Source organism: Mus caroli, unplaced genomic scaffold (genome assembly GCF_978045245.1).
Source record: "Mus caroli unplaced genomic scaffold, Mus_caroli_1 scaffold_6, whole genome shotgun sequence".
Taxonomy (NCBI): Eukaryota; Metazoa; Chordata; class Mammalia; order Rodentia; family Muridae; genus Mus; species Mus caroli.
In genome coordinates, this window is record NW_028227261.1 from 17,094,664 (window position 1) to 17,114,682 (window position 20,019).

Below are 20,019 nucleotides of genomic sequence, written 5' to 3' on the forward strand. Positions count from 1 at the left end.
GTGGAACACCATGGGCTCTCCTGAGTCTGGGTTGGGACCTAGGAGTAACCCCCCTCCCCTCAAACTAGTCAACCAGGCATCACTGGAAGGTCACTCATTGGGTACCGCAAGAACCCAGGTGTTGAATTACATGCACGCAGCTAGCGTGCAGCTTGGGTCTCTGGTACCTGGGCTTCAGCCTCTTGAGTTTTTCTTGTGTCTTTGTCACATTCAGTGTGAGGGGATCCTCTGAGAGGCAGGAACAGAGCCCCATGTCCAAGAGGTGTGAGGACCGAGTGATGGGTACTCATAAGAGTAGGTGCTTGTGGTATGTGTATGGTATGTGTGTGTTGTTTGTGTGTATATGTATGAGTGTGTGTAAGTGTGGTGTATATGTATGTGAGTGTGGTGTGTGTGGTGTGTGTGTATGTGTGTGGTGTGTGCATGCAGGTGTGTTCAACTTTACCCAGTTTCTCAGTGGTCACTCCTTATGGCTGAGAGCCACACTGGGCCTGAGATACCTAAGTCTACTCCCCCATGGTATTGGCTGCTGTAGATGGGACAGATAGGGGTCAGTCCACTAAAGGGCCCTGAGGGGAGAGGAGTTGGGCTTTGCCTGCTCACGGAGGCAAACGGAGACGCTGGCTTTGCCTGCTCACGCTCTTGCAGTCAGAGGTGACCCAGTAGCCCTGTTCAGGAATGTCCTCACTCCCATCTCACAGGGAGGGGGTCACATCAGAACTCCAAGGTCACCAATATCATGCCATAGCTGCTGGGCGTTGGTGGCGAAGGCACATGACCCAACATGAGGCCCAACTGGTCCCAATGTGGCTTGGGGTGGGTTGGGTTTCCTGGCTTTCTGGCATGAGCTGGAGCCAGCTCCGCATGGCATATTCTCAGGGACATGAGTCACTAGGCCAGCCTTCCTCTACAGACCAGTCTTCATTTCACTTTCTGCAATTCCCACCCTAATATGGTCTCTTGTGGTTTCCACTTTCCCTTGCTGGGTGCCTTGTCCTGAAAACCTGGCAGGAGGCGTCCCCTGGAAGATGCTGCCTGCCTATGTAAGGGTCTATGGAGGACTGTCCCTGGCCAGCCAGATGGAGGCCGTGTGGCTCAGGGCAGTGCTTTGAGTATCCTGAGCACTGGCTTTCCCAGTGAGGATGCTGCAGGCTGGGTGTGTCTCATCCCAGGGGTCGTGCTTCTCCCGGCATAGCCAACTTCTGAGTTGAGGAGTCTGCTGCATTAAGGACAGGGACAGGGCCTCCTGGGCAACACCCTCTGGGGTTGGGTTGTCATGGGAAGGGAGGCAGCCAGACACACAGGGAGAGATGAGAGGGCTCGATCTGCATTGCCAGGGACCTGGGGAAGGAAGGACGCTGTGAGCAGGGAGTATTCTGTACAGGAGTGATGATCCTGGCTCCTCGGTGTTCCAAAGGGGAAAGTGGAGCTGCTGGGATGGGAGGGAGACACCCCAGCAAGGGACCTGGACTCCAGGCAATACACTCACCCCAAGTGAGGAGCAGGGCAGCTGGGTGGAGTGGCCGGAGCAAAGGCGGTAAAAGGACACTGACTGTTCTAGCCCAGCCATACTGCTACAACTGTACACCATGGTACCGAGGCTGGGCAAGCATCCGCTGGGAGGCCATCCTGTGTACCATGGAGTGTTCGGCCCCCACTCCCCTGGTGCTAGAATCACCCCCTCCTCCACCCAGTTGCGGCTTCAAACCCCCCCCCCCCCACGAGATCCAGCGGCTTACCAGGGCTTACCAGGCATCTTAGCGTGTGTTCACAGCCTTGGTGCTTGGAAGGCCGAGGCATGAGGGTTGAGGCAGGATTGCTGTGAGTTTGAGCCCAGCTAGGACTACGCAGCCAGAACAGGTCTGAACCTCTCTACTTTCAAAATAAAATCCCAGTTTTTGGGTTGGATGCACAGGAAACCTGCAGATGTGTGAACTGAGGGGAGGGGACACATTGGAACCCAGTTGAACTGAGGGGAGGGGACACATTGGAACCCAGTTGTGACCCTCTCTCCTCCATCCCCACCCCCTGGGAGGAGCAAAGGAACCAGAGGAGCCCCACCCTCCCATAGTCCTTCTGTGGAGATGCTTTGCAGGTATCTGTGAGGTGAAGGGTCCCCAGGAAGCCAGGGCTCCACAGGGTCGGCTGGAGCTCTGCCCCGTCTGCCTGTCCTCTTGATGGATGCAGTGGGCAGCCATCAGCTGTGACCTGGAGTACCAGGGAGGAGCCTTGGACCTGGAGAGTTGAGTTGGAATGGGGGATGGGAAGGCGCTCTGCTGGAGCCTCAGTAAGCCCTGGAATGCTTACTGACTTTATGGCTCCTGTGAGCACAGGGCCAAAGGTTGTGTCACATGACAGCATCTTCCCAGAGCCTCATGTCATGGCTGGGTCATAGGAGCCATCATCATCATCATCATCACCACCACCACCATCATCACCACCTTCATCATCATTTTGCTTTGATTTCTAAGACAGGATCTCATGTAGTCCAGGCTGGTCCCTTACTCACTATGTAGCCAAGGCTGACCTTGAATGCCTGATCATATTGCCTTCCAAGTACTGGGATTATGGGCATGAGCCACCGTGTCTGGCTATTCTGTAGTCCTTGGCACATAATCAGGTGGCTGTTGGGTGGCTGAAAGTCAAAGAGGGAGGCCGGCTTTTCCTGCTGCTCCTCTGAGTAGACGCAGATCCAAATGAGAGATAAGATCACTGACCTCGGTTGCCAGGTTTGATCCTTTGACTTGGACGATGGCGTCCTGGTCCCTTGCGAGAGCCACCGGCTATGGGGCAACCTTGGATGCAACTGTACTATGAAGTCGTGGCAGGTAGCATCCGTGTGGTGATCTGGGCACCACCCCTATTCCAACACCTTTTAGTTTAAATTGTTCTGGGTGTTGGCAGCATATGGGGAGGGAGCTGTCCATCTCTCCTGCCCAGGCCACAGGTCTTTGACAGATCACTCGGGCATTGTGCATGTCCCTGAGTGGGTCTGCTGGCCGAAGGGACTTTGCTGGTCCAAACGTTAGCAAACTTTGCTGGCCGTGTGTGTGTGTGTGTGTGTGTGTATGTTTGTATAATTATTTTTTGTGTGTGCATCTATACACATGTGCACATGTATATGCATGCACGCTACATGTAGAACGTCCCTGGGATTGAACTCAGGCTGTCAGCCTTGGTGGCAAGCTCCTTTACCCGCTAAGCCATTTTGCCAGCCCAAGCCAGTTATTTTTCAGGCCTGAGAAGGAAGTGGAGGCTTGGGTCCCCATGCTTGTGGCTCTCGCTGGGGATGGGTACTGGGCTTGTGGCTCTGCAGGTGACCCAGTGCAGCCTGTGCAGGCTCAAGGGCTGGAGGTCCTCTCCCTGCCACCCCACGACCATGGTCATTGCTGTATTTACATAATGAAAGACAGACCACCTTGCTGTCTAGATTTCAACTTCTGCCTCTCTCCTGTTGAGTCCTCAACCCCTTGTCCTGGAATCACAGTTGTAAAGAGGACAGGAGGCTTGGAGAGCTAAGGGTTAGCTCACCATTGGGCCACAGTGGCTATCCCAGGATGCATTAGCTGTCTCTCATTCCCCACAGTGAGGACTGCTGTGGACCAGACACTGTAGGGAGGCCTGGCCAACACACACCCTTCACTCTCCCAGGAAGGGCAATGAGGGGCTGGGGCGGGGGGGGGGGAGGGGGAGGGCGGAGCACTGTAGTATGGGAACTATGTGATTATTTATTCATTCAATAAGTAGTTATTAAGCACCTACTGTGTCCAGGCTCCTGCCAAGGCATTTTATAGGAATGGCTACTTTATTGATTTGTCGATTTATTTGCAGTGCTAGGGCGTCCTACAGCTCATTTAACTCTTCCTGTGCCCTGTGTGGTAAGGGCTCTCAGTGGAAGAGGAAGCCAGGATCAGATAAATGAACTAGTGTGCTTCAGGGTCCTGCCCTGCTCATGGGGCCACATGGAACCTACACATATGGTGGCAGAACTCATTCTTCGTAAGATGGTGGCCAGAGTCTGACAGCAGCACACAGGGCATTACAAAGATATGTGGTAGGACAGAGGTGGCTTCAGAGCAGGAAGGGCCAGGAGTGGTGGCCTCCCTTCGCCACTGTGAAAGCAGGGCACAGGCAGGGTGGGCGGAAGCTTAGGGCTCTGTGATTTCAACATAGTGGGGAAGGAAGCTGGGGTGGGAGAGCAGGGAGCATCTACTGGGATGTGGAAGAGCGGAGAGCACCAAATGGGAGTGGCAGGGAGCATCAACTGGGATGTGGAAGAGCAGAGAACATCACCTGGCATGCAGGCAGCCCCCAGGAGTCTCCTGAGGCATGCCTCGGATAGCCATCTCTAGTCCATTTTGTCAGTTGATTATGAAAGAGAGTAGGAGTTTGGGGAAGTTCCCTGCCTGGGCCAAGGTCATGGTCCTGACTCTGTTCAAAGACAGTGGGGCTTCAGGACTCAGAGGTCCATCCAGCTTTCCCAGGTCCTTTCCACACCCCAGGTAGACAGACAGCATCTTTTCTTGAAGTCAAGTGTAAGGGAGTCTGGTGAAAGTGCTGGCCCGATCCCGGGGCATCTTGCCAGCTCCTGGAGACTTTGGACACTGGGAACAGACAGCCTTGGGGCTCAGCTATGGATTCGCTCTGATTAAACTTGACTGTGGGCGGCTCTGAGCCTCAGTTTCCTCTGTGGAATGGTGGTGCCAGGCAGAGTCTGGCTTGGGGCAGGGTCAGAGTATATGAGCCTCCCCCGCCTCGCTCCAGAGGTGCTGAGAGCAGCTGAAGGCCACTCTGAGCTCCCTGGGAAGGGACAGCGCCCCACACAGGGCACAGCTTGATCTCTCTGAGAGTTCAGCCAGGGCTCTCCTAGGCTAGGTGGCCCCAGGTCCTCCGAGTGCCTTGGGCTTGACCTTGTGTTTATCTGGAGGCGCAGACTCTGCTGCCCAGCTTGCCCCCACCATGGATGGGTGAGCCAAGCTGTTTTTAGCTGAGTTTTACAGACACTTTCCTGCCGAGCGCTCGCTCCCTGAGGTCAGAGAGGAAGAATCCGTGACAGACTAGAGCAGGGGTGGCTCTCAGAGCGCCTTCCGCTCTCCACGTCCAGCCTCGTCTCTTCCCTGGAAAGCCGAATGAACATCCCAGTCCCCACTTGCTGCCCACAGAACTGACGGTGGCCACCATAGCGGTCCAGGGTCCCGGCCTCCTCACTGGGCCACGTGCTTCTGACTCATCCAAGGAAGAATGTGGTATTTTGGGAGAAGTTTTTAAAAATAGCCCAAGTCCTTCTCAGCCCTGCCCCACCCATTTCTCCTGACCAGTCCCTGGAGAGGGACTGAGATCTCGTTCCACACTGGTTTGGGGGGTGCCTTGCCTCTCGCGCAGCCTAGGGCATGGTGAGGGTATCAGCAGGTTCTCTCAGATGAAGTATGCGGGTGCAGGCTGAGGTAAGAGGAGGAGGCCTACTCTAAGAGTGGGTGCTGTGTTTACCTTCTTCCCCAGGAAACTGCCTGGGGGCAAGGAAACCTCCCCTCCATCCCTCCCTCTGTCTCTCTCCGTCCCTCCCTCCCTCCCTCCCTCCTTCCTTCAGTTGATGCAGAAAACCACAGCTTTCATCATAAAGGGAATAAGAGAGGGTTTACTCTGGAGCCATTTTGAGTGACCATAGCCTGAGAACACAGATTTTTTTTTTTTAAGTTTCCACACAGTGTACGTTCCAACATGGAAGCAGTTTTAGGAAGTTTTTGTAGCTCTACAGAACAACAAACGAAGGTCACAAATCAAGGCGAGTTGAAAGCATCTTGGTGGGCCCATTAGAGAGCGGGTACAGCAAGGTGAGGGGAGGGAGAACTACTCTTCAGGCCCAAGAGGCTCTCTGGCGACACACTTAGGGTTCCGATTGGGGAGAGGTAGTCACCTGCTGAATTAATAGATGGCAAAAAAAGTTTTTATCTTAGGGGGCCAAGAAATGGCATCTCTGGAGGGCCAGAACTTAGCCCAAGATTAGATAATCAGTTTCTGGACTGGTAACATTCCAACCTCCACAGGCCTGCATCAGCCAGTCAGCTCCTGCAGAAAGACAATGTCTTTCTGGAGTTTTCCTTCACCCCTGACTCACTAGGTCCCCCTAGCTTCTCTGAGTGCCGGGCTGCGCTCCCAGGGCTGTGGGTAGTGTTTATACAGCCATCATGCCCGCCTCTGTGGTGATCACTGGCTAGGAAGGGGGAAGGGATGGGGCAGACACCTAAGGGTGTGAGGCTGTAGCTCAGGAGGCAGACCGCTCACCTGGCATGCACAGAGGCCCGGATTCGATCCCCAGGACTCATAAACCACACATGGGAGCCCAACCCTGTAATCTCAGCATTTGGGAGGTAGAGGCAGGGGGATTAGCAAATTTAAGGTCATCCTGGGCTATGTAACAAGTTTGAGGCCAGCCTGGGCTACATGAGACCCCATCTCAAAAAAGCAAACGAGGGGCCAGGGAGATGGCTCGGCAGTTAAGAGTGCTTGCTGTGTTTTGCAGAGGACCCGGATTCAGTTCCCAGTACACACATTTGGTTTCTCACCACCTATACCTCCTGTTCCAGGGGATCCAATGCCCGTCTCTGGTCTCTGTGAGGAGGAAGAGGCCTAAAATCCACAGCAAAGCTGTCAGGAAGTACTGAATACTGTGGAGGAAGGCAGGGGGGCTGGGCTGCAGACAGCATGAGGGCCACATTGGGAGTCCTGTGCAGGTCACTCTCACAGGAGGAGCTTGGAGCAGAGCCCTGATAGAAAGGGAGACAGCCATGTGGATGTGTGTAGGAAGAACATTCTAGACAGAGGGAGGTGCATGCATGCAGATGAGGGCACTTCCTGGTGGCCGTGATTTGAGTGGGGTGAGCTCTCAGGGAGAGATGGGGGCGGAAGCAGGGAGGTCATGAGGGCTTCGTGGGCCAAGATGAGGTAGGAGCTTGTGAAGGTCCCAAGCAGAGGATTCATATGGCTCCTGTGTTCACCACAGAAGTACAGGGAGGAGGGGGTAGGAGACCCATGAGGTTGTAATAATAGTTCAGGTTAGTGATGCTCATGGTTTGAACCAGCTGGTGAGACGCGCTCAGGCCCTGGCATGCCTAAATGAAAGACGGCAAGGTTGTGGATAGATAGGCGTGTGTGTGTGTGTGTGTGTGTGTGTATGTGTGTGTGTGCGTGTGCGTGTGTGTGTGTGTGTGGTGGGGTAGGAATTACCCCAGGCACTGCTGGGAGCAGAGCTATTGTGAGATCAAGTGAGATGGCCCGCAGGGAGGAGCAGGTGGCCAGCCATCAGGAGGGCTGGGCCACCGTCTGCCATGGACTCAGAAATTGAGACTCCAAGGACAACGGAGTCAGGGTGCTGAGCAGACAGCAGGCAAGGAGCTGATGTGCAAGAGAAGGTCAGGCCAGGGCCATCAGTGTGGAGACAGCAGCGGGTGGGGTGGGGAGCCATAGAGTGGGTGAGATCACTGGAGCAGAGGGCAGGGGGAGACTGTCTGGTCTGAGACAGAGCCTGGGATCCAGGCTTGAGGTGGGAATTAGGGGTGGAGGCAGGAAAGGTGGATGAGAGCAGCTGAGGCAGAAGAGGAAGGGAGCCGCGGGTGTGTGGAATGAGCCTCTGGTGACCTCAGGATCCACCCGCTCAGGGGTGGTGAACTGAGGTAATTTCTTGTAGGAGAGAACAGGAGAGCTGGACACAGCCTTGCTTCTTAGGAGCCTTTTGTAGATGTGCATGAAGGAATGGGGTGACAGGTAGAGGAGATACAGGGTGAGGGAAATCTTTTTTCTCTCCTCCTCTTCCTCCTCCTCTTTTTCTTTTCTTCCTCCCTTCTTTTCTTTCCTTCCTCTCTCCATCTCTCCCAGGGGCAGGGTCTCATGTAGCCCAGGCTAGTCTTAGACTTGTCGTGTATCCAAAAGTAAACTCGAATTTCTGATCTTTTCTTCCTTCCTTCCTTCCTTCCTTCCTTCCTTCCTTCCTTCCTTCCTTTCTTTCTTTCTTTCTTTCTTTCTTTCTTTCTTTCTTTCTTTTTTTGTTTGTAGAGACAGTTTTTTCTTTGTAGTCCCAGCTGGCCTGGAACTCACTCTGTAGACCAGACTGTCCTTGAACTCATAGAGATCCACCTGCCTCTGTGTCCCAAGTGCTGGGATTGAAGGTGTCTGCCACCATGCCCGGTGCACTTTTGATCTTCTATCCTGCACCTTCCAGAGAGCTGAGACAGGCATGTGTCACCGTGCCAGGTTTTATGTGGTGCTGAGAGTTGGACCAGGGCTTTGCACAAGCTCATCAAGGTACCCGACTCGTTGAGTTACAGCTTCAGCCTTGTTTAAAGAGGAGGTCTGAGCTGGGTGGAGGTGGCGCACACCTTTGATCCCAGCACTAGGGGAGGCAGAGGCAGACAGAACTCTGTGTTGTGGGTCAGCCTGTTCTACAGAGTGAGTTCCAGAACAGCCAGGACTACACAGAGAAACCCTGTCTCAAAAAAAACAAATAAAATGAAACAAAACAAGACAAGACAAGACAAGGTCTGATAAGTAGCCCTGGCTGGCCTGTAACTTTCAAGGTATACCGGTCAAGCTTTCGATTTATGGTGACCCTGTCCCTGCCTCCTAAGTGCTGGGTTACAGGCTCGAATCACCCTGTCTGGCATGTCTCTGTGTTTTTAAGGTGGGCAGTCACATAGCCGTGAAGGTGAGCTAAGATGTATGCTGCTGACCTCAGCATTGACCCAGGGAGAGGCTCTGCTCCAGACTACTCAGTCTTCCTTCGGCACCTCAAGTTTTACCTCAATCTGGTGTCACACACTGCCCATCAACATGCATTGTCACATGCTGTGAAGGCAGTGACAGGCCAGGCAGGTGCTCCTGCTGAATAGGCCCTCAGGGTTTCATTCGTGTGTGAGTGTGTGTGTGTTGTGGTGTGTATGGTATGTGTGTAATATGTGTGTATGAGGTGTGGTGTGATTGTGTTATATGTGGTGTGTATATGGTGTGTGTATGGTGTATGTGATATGTGTGTGGTGTATGTGGTATGTATGTGTATGATTGTGTGGTGTGTGTGTATGTGTGTGTGTGTGTGTGTATGTGTGTATGTGTATGTGTGTGGTGTATGTATGGTATGTGTGGTATGGTATATGTGTGTGGTGTGTATGGTGTATATGTGGTGTTGTGTGTGTAATTGTGTGTATGTGTGATGTGTGGTGTGTTTAAGATCAGAGGACAACTTTAGGAGCTCACTTTTCTCCTTCTACCTTGCTGAGACAGGGTCTTTTCTACCTGCGGTAGCTCTGCACACCGCAGCATAACTGGTCCATTGGCTTCTGTGCGCTTCTCCTGTGCCTGCCTCTGTCTTGCTGCGATCACAGGGGTGTGATGCTGCATTGCACTGTGTGCCTTCCAGGGACTGACTGGAGGCTGTCGAGCCTGCAGGGCCAGCACTGTCACCTACTGAACCCTAGCACATTCCCGACCTGAATTCTTAGCCTGCAGACATCTCTGCGTGATCCGCCTGACCTGGAGGACTGGAGGTCACAGGGAGGGGCCTCAGAGAGGGTTACCTTGTACTAGGTCACACTGTAGCCCTTGCTGCCCTGCTGGGTAGGGCGCCATTGGACTATGGTGGGAAGCTCTGTGGGCATGGAGGGAGGTGATGGTGTGCAGCTTAGCGCCCACCTGAGTGTGTGCTGAGCCTGCAGCCGTGTGGCCTCTTAGTGTGAGATCCCTTGGTGAGATCTGGTCAGGTCCCAGGCCAAGTTCATCCCTCACCCCATCCCTGGGAGCCTCAGGTGCTCAGCGTACACGCAGCACCCACTTTACTCACGCAGGGGAGTTAGCTCAGCTTGGACACAGTGAGCTCCAAGGATGCTCTGTCCCAGAGCGCTCCACACGGCATCTTCCTGGAGGTGGGTTGCAATAGCCATCTATCCCATCCAGAGACCCACCTGTCAGAATGGGCAGGGTCAGTCCTACCATGATGTAGGGCCTGTACCTGCACCCAGTGCCTGCCACCTGAGGACTGGTACCTGGGTTCCTCTGGCAGCTAGGTTGGCAGGAAGTGGGCACTGTGCTCATGAAAGTGCTTACTGAATGGTATAGGGGTGAGAGATTTGGGGTGCGAGGGAAGAGGGGTGAGATTAACCCTGTGGAGGTCAGGGCATGTGAATTGGAGTCCTAGGGACATGGCCAACGTTGTGACCTTGTCTCAGTGTTGAGGCCACACATGGACTCTGGAAGCTTCTGACATTTGGGGCTGGATGTCGTGGGACTTGTGTCTGTGCATCTCCCGCCGTATCCCAGAGTCCCCTTAAGATGCCCTCCGCTGATCCCTTGGCTCTAGCCCACCACCCTTCCCCTGCCTGTCTGGACCATTGTCCCCATCTCAAGCTCCCAGTGATGCTAGCTCAGTCACTTCATTATGCCACGACTTTCCTGCTCTCAGAAATAAGGGTGGCAAAACTCCCTCTTAGCCTGGCACTTGTCCCCTGGAAAGTGGCTTCCTTTTCCAGGTAGGGAAGCTGACTTGGCCCAAGGCAGTGATGGGGACAAGCCTATGTCTCAAGATCACTCATCTCTGCTCTCTCGGTCACAATTTGGGATATGGCTGGGAGTCCAGGATCCCCAGAGAAGAAGCTGGAACAGTATAGCTGCTGGACTGGAGGAGGCTTTCATATGCACTCCAGCCTGGCTGGACCCTGGGGACAGCAGGGTTAATGTGTCTGGGACTGGGAGGGGGAGGGAGTCTGAGTCTGGTGACAGCCAGCTTCTTCTCCAGCCAGCAGCTTCTCCAAAGGGCTCTGGTTTCCAGGGCAACAGACCCCAGAGTCCCCTCTGGCCTGCCTGTGAGGTGGCTCCTTCCCACAGAGGCCCAGGGGGCGGTGCCCCTCACCCTTCCTTCATTGACCAGGGGCTGGCCTAGGAGATCATTTGGGGTGGGACGGGCACCTACCCTGAGCTGGGGACAAGGGATCCTTTGTTCCTAGGTAGCCTCCATTGACCAAGCCTCGCCCACCCCAGGGAGGAGAGACTCCCTCCCTGTTCCCTGCAAAGAAAGGAAGTTAAGAAGAGACAAGGACCTGAATGACCCAATGTCTAGAGGCTCAGTGTTTGTAGGCTCAGAGGGGAGGGAGGAGCCAGGGCCCTCCGCTGTCTCTTTGGTTTACTCTTCCGCCTGGAGCTCTCTCTCTATCCCCAGCATGTCCCTTCCTCCAGAGGCAGCAGCTGAGGGACAGCCCTGCCTTCTCTTCCAGTGCCTCCAAGCTCAGTGGCCTGAAGACCTCAGGGACGTCCCTTGCTTCTCTCAGTCTCTGGTTCTTCTGGGAAGGAAGGAATTCAAATAGCGACTGGCGACTTTGGGATTGGCTTCCTATCTGCCCCTTGGCTGGTCCTGAGCTGTAAGAGCCACTTGTGAAATATAATCTCCCCGTTAGGGCATTTACGAAGAACTGAAGTGTCCCCCCCCACTCCCCCCACCCCCCCCAGTGCTATCCCAATCCTCTTACGCTGAGGCCAGGTCCACACCGTGATCACTCAAGTGCCTCTTGATTGCTCTCTGCTCAGTTTCTTTGTGAGCCATCCCTGCGTGGACTCTCCACCAGGTGGCCCTTGGTGCAGAGGAATTCCAAGGGCTGGACTTCGCAAGGTAGCCCTGGTGCCCCCTCCCGGCTGGGACTCAGCCCCATTTCCTGCATGGAACCCTTGGAGCAGAGCCCCTGTGAAGGGATTTTAGTGCATGCTTCCCTTCCCTCTACCTGAAGCCTGTCCCTACAGTTGCCCCAGCTCTGTGCCCTTACCCCCAAGCGGGGACATGCTCTGTATTTAGTTGGGCAGCTGTTAGGCACTTGCTCTAGGCCACACTCTGACCACCATTCCTGGAGATGAAGTGCAGCCAGTGTGTCCCAGAGCTTCTGGTCTAGTGAGCAAGACCCCTGTAATAGGGGCTGTGTCACCAACCTTGTGTGTGTCCTGTGCTGTTTCGAAAATAACCTCTTGGCTGGCTTAGGAGTAGCCACACCCCAAGTCAGAACCTCCATGTGTCTTTTTTAGAAAGCTCTGCAGCCAGGGCCCAGAAGCTACTATGTGAGGTGAATCAAGGGAAGGGTCTCAATGGAGAAAGTGGGAGTGGGGTTTTGAAGGTTTAGTAGGAGTTTGCCGATTGAGAGAGGATTCCATCTGGAGAGAACAAACCATCTGAACCAAGGCCCAGAGGTCTGAATCGGGTCCCCGCTGTCACGGGCAGTGAAATTCCAGGACAGGCCAAGAGCCACTGAGACCTGAGACAGGAGGGGACAGGTAAGGGCTAATATGGGAGGGCTTTGCTTAGGGCCTGGATGAGGAAGCAGCTGACCAGCGTTGTCAAGCTGTGGGAGAGTCATTGGGGTTCCTGAGGCAGGAGACCAGTTAGCCAAGTACCTATCTGATGAGAGCTGGAAGCTAGAGACACTTGAGGACAGTGGCCCCAGGCCTAGCTCCTTGCTACCTGCCCCTCCGGTCTCCACCTCCACTGGCTTTGTTGTTTGTTTGTTTTTCTGGCATCCAGAAGCCAGACAGCTTGCTGCCTCAGAGGCTGGAGTTCCTCAGCCTGGTGGCTGGGCCACAGCCTGCTTCCTGTGTCATTCAAGGATGGCCAGAAGCTGTCTGGTGCAGACAGTGCAGCTGGACTCTGCTCCCTCCTCTCCCCAGGACCCCCCTCCACTGTTGTCAGTGTCTGGCTTCACTCCCAGTCCTTCCTGAAGTCTGAGTCCCCCAGGGAGTGTTTTCTGGGGTTCACGAGGGAGGAAGTGGGATGAGAACCGCTCAGAGAGTTACTCACATATAGGCCAGTGCCTAGGAACTGAGTGTAACTCGTGAGACCTGCCACTACCACCACCAACCTGTATTTAGGGTTCAAATCCAGAGGGAGGGGAAAGCCCAGGGAAACCCACAGGCCAGCTGACTGAGTTACTAGCTGGGAGGGAAGACATGTCAAGTGAGCCGCTGTGAGGCTGCTGGATGCTTCCTCTCTGGGGTCTGGTCACTGAACTCCACACGGCCTATACACCATAGGCCTACATGCTCCCCTCACCCCCGAGCCCAGGCTTTCTGCTTGCGGGTCACCCCAAATAACAGTGTGGTATGAAAAGGAGCAGCTCTGGGGTCCACCTGCCTGTCAGTCTTATTTTTTAAAAGATGTCTGCAAGAGGAGCAAATATATAATCATACAACCAGAATGTCACGTGGTCAGTGTTTCGATTTTAACGGTGGCCACGCTGGCTATGGGGCTGGGCTGTCCCTTGTCCAATTCTTCTTCTTACTTAGCTCAGGACTTCTTTCTGCTCCGGGCAGGTGTTCCCTGCTTTGGGTGGCACGGCCAGAACTGGGATTTATGCTCAGGAATGCCTAGATTCAGATTTCTACTTTGAGCCATGGCCTTTACAGTCACTGCCTGGCTTATGCTGTGCCCACGGGGGAAGGTCCGTCCCTTTCCTTGGACTTGGTTTCCACACCTGGTTGGCAGCAGTGCCACCTTGGAGTCCATTTCTAATTCTGAGGATGTGCTGAGGGTCTTGGCAGGTAGATGTAGGAGGATTGGAATTTTAAGGTCATCCTAAGCTACATAGTAAATTTGAGGCCAACCTGGGCTACATAAGATTCCGTCTTAAGTAATAACAAGAAGAAAATGGCAGTAGATTGGCTGAGGGTGTGCTCTGTGGTCCTGAGCCTGGGTTCCAACCTTAGTGTCAGAAAGAAAGTGTGGATAGTTTTCACTGTGTGGCTGCTTTTTCTTTTCTTTTCTCTTTTCTTTTCTTTCCTTCCCCGCCCTCTCTCTTTCTTTTTCTCTTTTGCTTTTTTTTTTTTAAAGATTTATTTATTTATTATATGTAAGTATACTGTAGCTGTCTTCAGACACTCCAGAAGAGGGAGTCAGATCTCGTTACAAGATGGTTGTGAGCCACCATGTGGTTGCTGGGATTTGAACTCTGGACCTTTGGAAGAGCAGTCGGGTGCTCTTACCCACTGAGCCATCTCACCAGCCCCCTCTCTTTTGCTTTTTTGAGACAGGGTTTCTCTGTGTAGCCCTGGCTGTCCTAGAACTCGCTCTGTAGACCAGGCTGGCCTTGAACTCACAGATCTACCTCCCTCTTCCTCCTTAGTTCTGGGATTAAAGGTGTGCAACACCACCACCCGGCTTCTTTGTCTTTCCCTCCCCAGTGCTCACTGCACAGGGGCTGAGGGGAGGAAGAACTCCCCGCCGTATTCACTGGCCCATCACGGTTTTATTCTGGCTCTGCCCTCCTGGCCCTGCACTTGCAAAATATAGCCAGGGGTGCTGAGGACAGGGCTCGGTACACAGTGCTTGCCAGACTTGCACAAAGCCCTGAGCTCAGCCTTCAGCATCGCATAAACTGGTCATTACAGTGCACATCTATGATCCCAGCCCTCGGGAGGTGAGTACGGAAGGATCAGAAGCTCCGAGTCAGCCTCAGCTACACAGCTTGAGGGCTAGCCTGGTCTAGCTATATGAGACCTTGTCTCTAAACAAACCACCAAGCAAAAAAATCAAAAAGAAGGAGGAGGAGAAGAGAAGAAGAAGAAGAAGAAGAAGAAGAAGAAGAAGAAGAAGAAGAAGAAGAAGAAGAAGAAGAAGAAGAAGAAGAAGGAAGAGGAGGAAGAGGTATAGGAGGAGGAGGAGGTATAGGAGGAGGAGGAGGAGGAGAAAAAGAAGAGAGGGATAGAAATGTAGAAAGGTTCTGGAATGGCTGACCTCTGTCCTTGCCTAGCTACTTTAAGATGCTATGTGTTCCCCTTCAAGAGATCTGGCCACAGGGAAAGCCTAGCTTGGCCCTGTCTCACAGCACAATCATCTGGGCTCCAGCTCCCACCTCGGAAGCTTCCAGAGCCTGTATAGCTCAGGAAAATACAGAGGATCGACGTCCTAGATCATCATCTCTAGATGCAGACACCAGGACTGGGCAGTGGTCGCATGGGACTCTAGCCTGGGCCCCAACTCCAAAACAAACTGGTCGTCACAGCCCGTGTTTTATGTCTTAGCAAATAGAAGACTTACTGGCAGAGAGCATTGTCCCTGAGTCCCCTTTGGAAGTTGTTTCTGTGTCCTCTGTATTTCTTGTTGCCCACGGGGGCCTGTAGAGGCACCGTGGGTAGCTTTGAGCCCATCCCCTCACTTCCCCACATCCTTCAGAAACTAGTAGCTTTGTGCAGAGTGGCAGCCACAAGCCCGTGAGTGTGAATATGGCTCACTAGCATATGTCCTTGCTCGGAGGAGGCTCCAGCTCTACCTGCCTTTTAGCCTGGATCCCGTGCCTCCAAAGTCCAACTCTTAAGTCCAGGGGAGCAGTGTAGCTAGAGTGTTGAGCACAGTCCCTGGGATCAGAGCCCTGGGCTGTGTCCTGCTCTGTCAGCTGCCCACCTCGGTTGTGTGTTGTGACCTGGGGCAAACCCTTAACGTCTCTGGCCTCAGTTTCCTTCTCTCTAAATGATGGGGTGAAGTGAGCATAGATGGCAAACATGGAGGAAGTTTCTTGTTCCGTAAGTACTGTCGCATGCTTTCTTGTCTCAGAGAAACCTTAGGCTCTGAAGGAAGAGCAGGGGAGGGAGGGCATGGGACTTCTCAGCCTGGCGGGGAAGGGCTCTGAATGTCATTGTTATCACGCCATCTTTGCGAGGCTGGGTGATGGTGCCTCCATTTTTCCTTCTTGCAATGGGCATTTGTTTTCTTGCCTTTGGGTCCTAGCGCTCACTCCTGAGGAAGATCCGGAGGGCTTGAGCCCCCTGGAAGGAGCCCTGCAGGACAGCTTCAGTTTGCAAATGGGGTAACATCACCCCTTTCCCGATCATTTATCTTTGTCGACTTGTTGTTTTAGGGGTGAACCCTGATGGTTTGTGAATTCACCTCCGGAAGGCCCAGGTGGGGGTGGGGCAGGGAAGCCGAATACCCACTGCTGTCATATTCAAAACATCAAGGGACCAGGGCAGCCTCTGCCTATATAGCCAAGGCCTGATGGCTTGAGAGTGAATTGTGGTATTGTCTAAGGCAAGGACAACGCTGCTATGTGCTGCTGGAGAAGGGAGGTCGGGCTAGGAAATGGTCCAGTGTGTCAGAGTGCTTGCTGTGTGATCACAAGGACCTGAGTTCAAATCCCCAGCATGCAAGAAGCTAGATGTGACCACAACCATGCCTATAACTTTAGCTCTGTGTGTGTGGGTGGGTAGAGCAGTGAGGTGGGGTGGGGTGGGAGGGTAGAGACAAGAGGATTGCTGGGCACACAAATATACACATATGCACATACATATTCACACACATAATTAAAGATAATATGTTTAAGGTGAAGTTGACACACACAAGCCTCTGGGTTCTAACCCAGTGCCAGAAAGCAAATAAAATCCCATTTCTATGTGCACCGTTCTGAAGTCAACAAGAATTAAACAAAAAGGGGCTTAGCCGGGCGTGGTGGCGCACGCCTTTAATCCCAGCACTCGGGAGGCAGAGGCAGGCGGATTTCTGAGTTCGAGGCCAGCCTGGTCTACAAAGTGAGTTCCAGGACAGCCAGGGCTACACAGAGAAACCCTGTCTCGAAAAACCAAAAAAAAAAAAAAAAAGGGGCTGGAGGGGTGGCTCAGTGGTAAAGAACACTGACTGCTCTTCCAGAGGTTCTGAGTTCAATTCCCAGCAACCACATGGTGGCTCACAACCATCTGTCATGAGATCTGATGCCCCTTTCAGGTGTGTCTGAAGACAGTGACAGTGTACACATATACATAAAATAAATATTTTTTTTTAAAAAGAATTAAACAAACCCAAAACCCAAACAGTAACAGCACAGAGGTCCGTGTGCTTCTGTGTGAACAGGCTGCGGTGGTCAGCAGTCCCTGGGTTTGAAGGACTATGCTTCACGATCCCCGGGGTCACCTGACATCCCCAGACAGTGCCTAGCTGTGTGTAAGCTTTGGAAACAGGGCTGTCAGTGAAGACCCCAGTCAGCATAAAACATTAATGATAAAGAGCAGCAAGGAGGTGGAATATTTGTGGCAACCCCCTGACTTTGACCCTCAGGGTCCTTCATGGCATTCTGCTCCCTCTAGGGGAGAGGAGGGAGATGGCTCACTGCCCTAGGATGAGATGCCCAGTACCCCAAGTCATGTGGGAGCATGGCAGAGCATTAGCCTGTGGTCAAGGAGACAAGAGGAGAGCCATGGTGACACGCTCTTTGGGGTGGCTGAAATAGAAGATGGTATCATGAATGGGGGGAGGGGACAACTGAACAAGTTGACGGCTAGTGAATATGTTGTTAGAGAAACACTTTTATTTTTTGAGACAGGGTTTCTCTGTGTAGCCCTTAATGTCCTAGAACTTGCTCTGTAGACCAGCGCTGGCTTCAAACTCAGAGATCTGCCTCCTGCCTCCTGCCTCCTGCCTCCTGCCTCCTGCCTCCTGCCTCCTGCCTCCTGCCTCCTGCCTCCTGCCTCCTGCCTCCTGCCTCCTGCCTCCTGCCTCCTGCCTCCTGCCTCCTGCCTCCGCCTCTGTGTGTGTTTAATTTGTGTGTGTGTGTGTGTGTGCGTGCATGAGTGTGCTTGCTTACTTGCATGTCCTTATACAAGCGTGAAAGCATGCATGCTTGTGCTTTTGTGTGCCTGGTGCCCACAGGGGCCAGAAGAGGGCATCAGATCCCCTGGAACTGGAATTCTAGACAGCTGTGAGCCGCGTGTGTGGATTCTGGCAATCAACCCTGAGTTCTTTGTAAGAGCAGCTGGTGCTCTTAACCACTGAGCCATCGCTCCAGCCCCAGAATGGTTCCTTAAGGAGCACAAATAATGTCTGTCTTTGGTTCGAATCCTGCCTCTTTCTAGCTGTGTGATCTTAGGCAAGTTTCAGGCATACTCTGGACCTCGTTTTCATATTATGACATGCCAGTCTATACAAGCGCTTGTGACAGGCTTGGGGTGACCTCCAGAGCCGCACAAGCTCCATGAATGTCCCCGCCACAATCTTTTTCTGTCACTCGTGCACATTCCATTTTTATTTGCTCAGTTAGTAAAAATAAAAGCTATTTTTAGTTGGTGAAAACAAAAGGAAAACAGGTCCACAGCCAGCTGGTGACATGGTCAGGCTCGACGACAGAGCTCTCCGCTCTTTCTTCAGGCCTGATTCCCTCCCTGGAGGGAGGTCTAGAAGGGCAGCTACCAGATCAGAGGCACAGGGCACCTCTCCCTGCTCTGTCAGGGACATCTGGCAAGTTTGCTCCAGAGCCTGGAGAGCCCATCCCCCTTGGCCCGCCTTGCTCTGTGTGTAAGGGACAGGAGTGACCTGTATCACCTGGGATTCTGTCCCTGTCCTGTGCCAACCGCCTCTCTGTAGCCTTTGCTTCCTATAACTGTGTACCTAGGCCGTGGCTGCTTGCCAGCTGGCCAACCCCATAGGGCAGGACAGTGAGCAACATGAGAGAGGGTGCCTGTTGTCATGGGCACAGGAGAGGCCTGGTGAGAAGTCAGAGCCACAGGAGCCAGCCTGTGGTGTTGGGGACACCATGAGGAGGAAGTGTCCCTGTATTTGTGACTGTCCAATCCAGGGCATTATGGTTTCAAGAGCCTGAGGACTCAGCTTTTCAAGTGTGACCCCAGACCCTGGGCTAGAGGACATGGGACAGATCTTCTTGGCTGGCCCACAGGCTCCTAAGGACCAGCCCCTTGACAGTAGGCTAAGGCAGGTTGTGGCTGCAGTGACTTCTGGGAAGATGGGGATTTCTGCCATGCAGTTGGCAGTTTTTCTATAAGTTAATGATTTATACCGGATGGAGGCCAGGCCCTTTCTGGGGCTGCCGGGAAGAACGTGCGTGAGGCCAGGCCGGAGCACGGCTCATTTGCTGCCCCTCCCTCAGGTTATCTGACCGTCTCTGGCCTTCTTTTCACAGGTGAGCAGCAGGGACGGTGGTAGACTGAGCTGGACCCTGTCTGATGGCTTCCTCGAACCCTCCTCCACAGCCTGCCATAGGTACTGTATCCCAGGGCCCCGGTGACAAGGCTGAGGTCTGGGGGTAGGTTGAGTTCTGCTGGCTATGCGCACTGTCTCTATCTGCCTCAGGTTCCCTGTCCACAGAATGGAGTCGTGTCTCTCCAGTAAACACCAGCCATCTTCTGATGGTTTACCTGTTGCCTAAGATCACCTGCAGGGATGGACAGTTTGGGGACTGGGATTGAGGGGCACTTGGGGTTCAAGCGGGTCAGTTGAAGGTGCCAATTGGGATTGAGGGGGAAGGGTCTGACCATAAGGTTGGATCTTAGAGGTATCCCAGGCTTGACTGTTTTAAGAAGAAAAGAAAAAGAAATATTTACCCAACAAAACCACTTGTTGACCTGGAATTTAACCCAGCTTCCTGTGTTTTACTTGGCACCCCCTTCAGTGGGGCCCCAGCTACCGCAGGGTGGCATCTGGACCCTGTCCCATGGACATGACCATGGCTATTTTACCCACAAGCCCAGCTTCCTGCCCTCTTGTCTCCCCCTACCTCTTCTCGACCCTGTGTATAAATCTGCTACAGCAGTGGCCCCTTGGCTCCCAACCCAGTCACTGAGTTCAGATCCTGACCCTGCCTGCCACTTACACTGTGAGCGTTGTTACGGGACATGGTGTCTCTACAGCTCAGTGTCCGTGTCCATAAACATAGGATCATAACGCCCTCTTCAGTACCGTTTTGAGGTTTAAACATACATACAGAACTGTGTGTGGCAACCGGTGTTCAGTGAACAGGCGTGTTCGTCATCCAAGGGTGTGTGGATAGCCTTCGTGAATCCTCCCTGAGTGTCTAAGCCCTGGTGGGGCCAGAAGATGAGGCTCTTTCCCTCCAGAACGTTCCTTTGTGAAGTATGAGGAACCTACTAGTTTTTCGGTCCCACCGTGGTGAGCTTCCCAGAGGATTGGTTTCTAACCGCAATGGTGGCTCTCAGGGTTTCTGCTTCCTAGACTCACTTAGGTTGGCTCTCTTGAGGACTGGGTGTGTCTGTCAAGGCCATGAGTGACTG

The 20,019-nt window shown here is 53.3% G+C and overlaps 1 protein-coding gene across 6 annotated transcripts in view; it reads left to right on the forward strand.

Annotated features, from left to right (window-relative positions):
- Arhgef10l (Rho guanine nucleotide exchange factor 10 like) overlaps positions 1 to 20,019 on the forward strand; it is a 134,176-nt gene that overhangs the window by 13,325 nt on the left and 100,832 nt on the right. For 3 of the 6 annotated variants that reach the window (XM_085838758.1, XM_021159514.3, XM_021159515.2), the window contains exon 1: positions 18,836 to 18,991. In XM_085838758.1, coding sequence (XP_085694884.1) covers positions 18,955 to 18,991 — 37 coding nt within the window. In that variant the 5' untranslated portion in view covers positions 18,836 to 18,954. The other 3 variants (XM_029475994.2, XM_021159512.3, XM_085838757.1) reach the window with 2 other exon arrangements.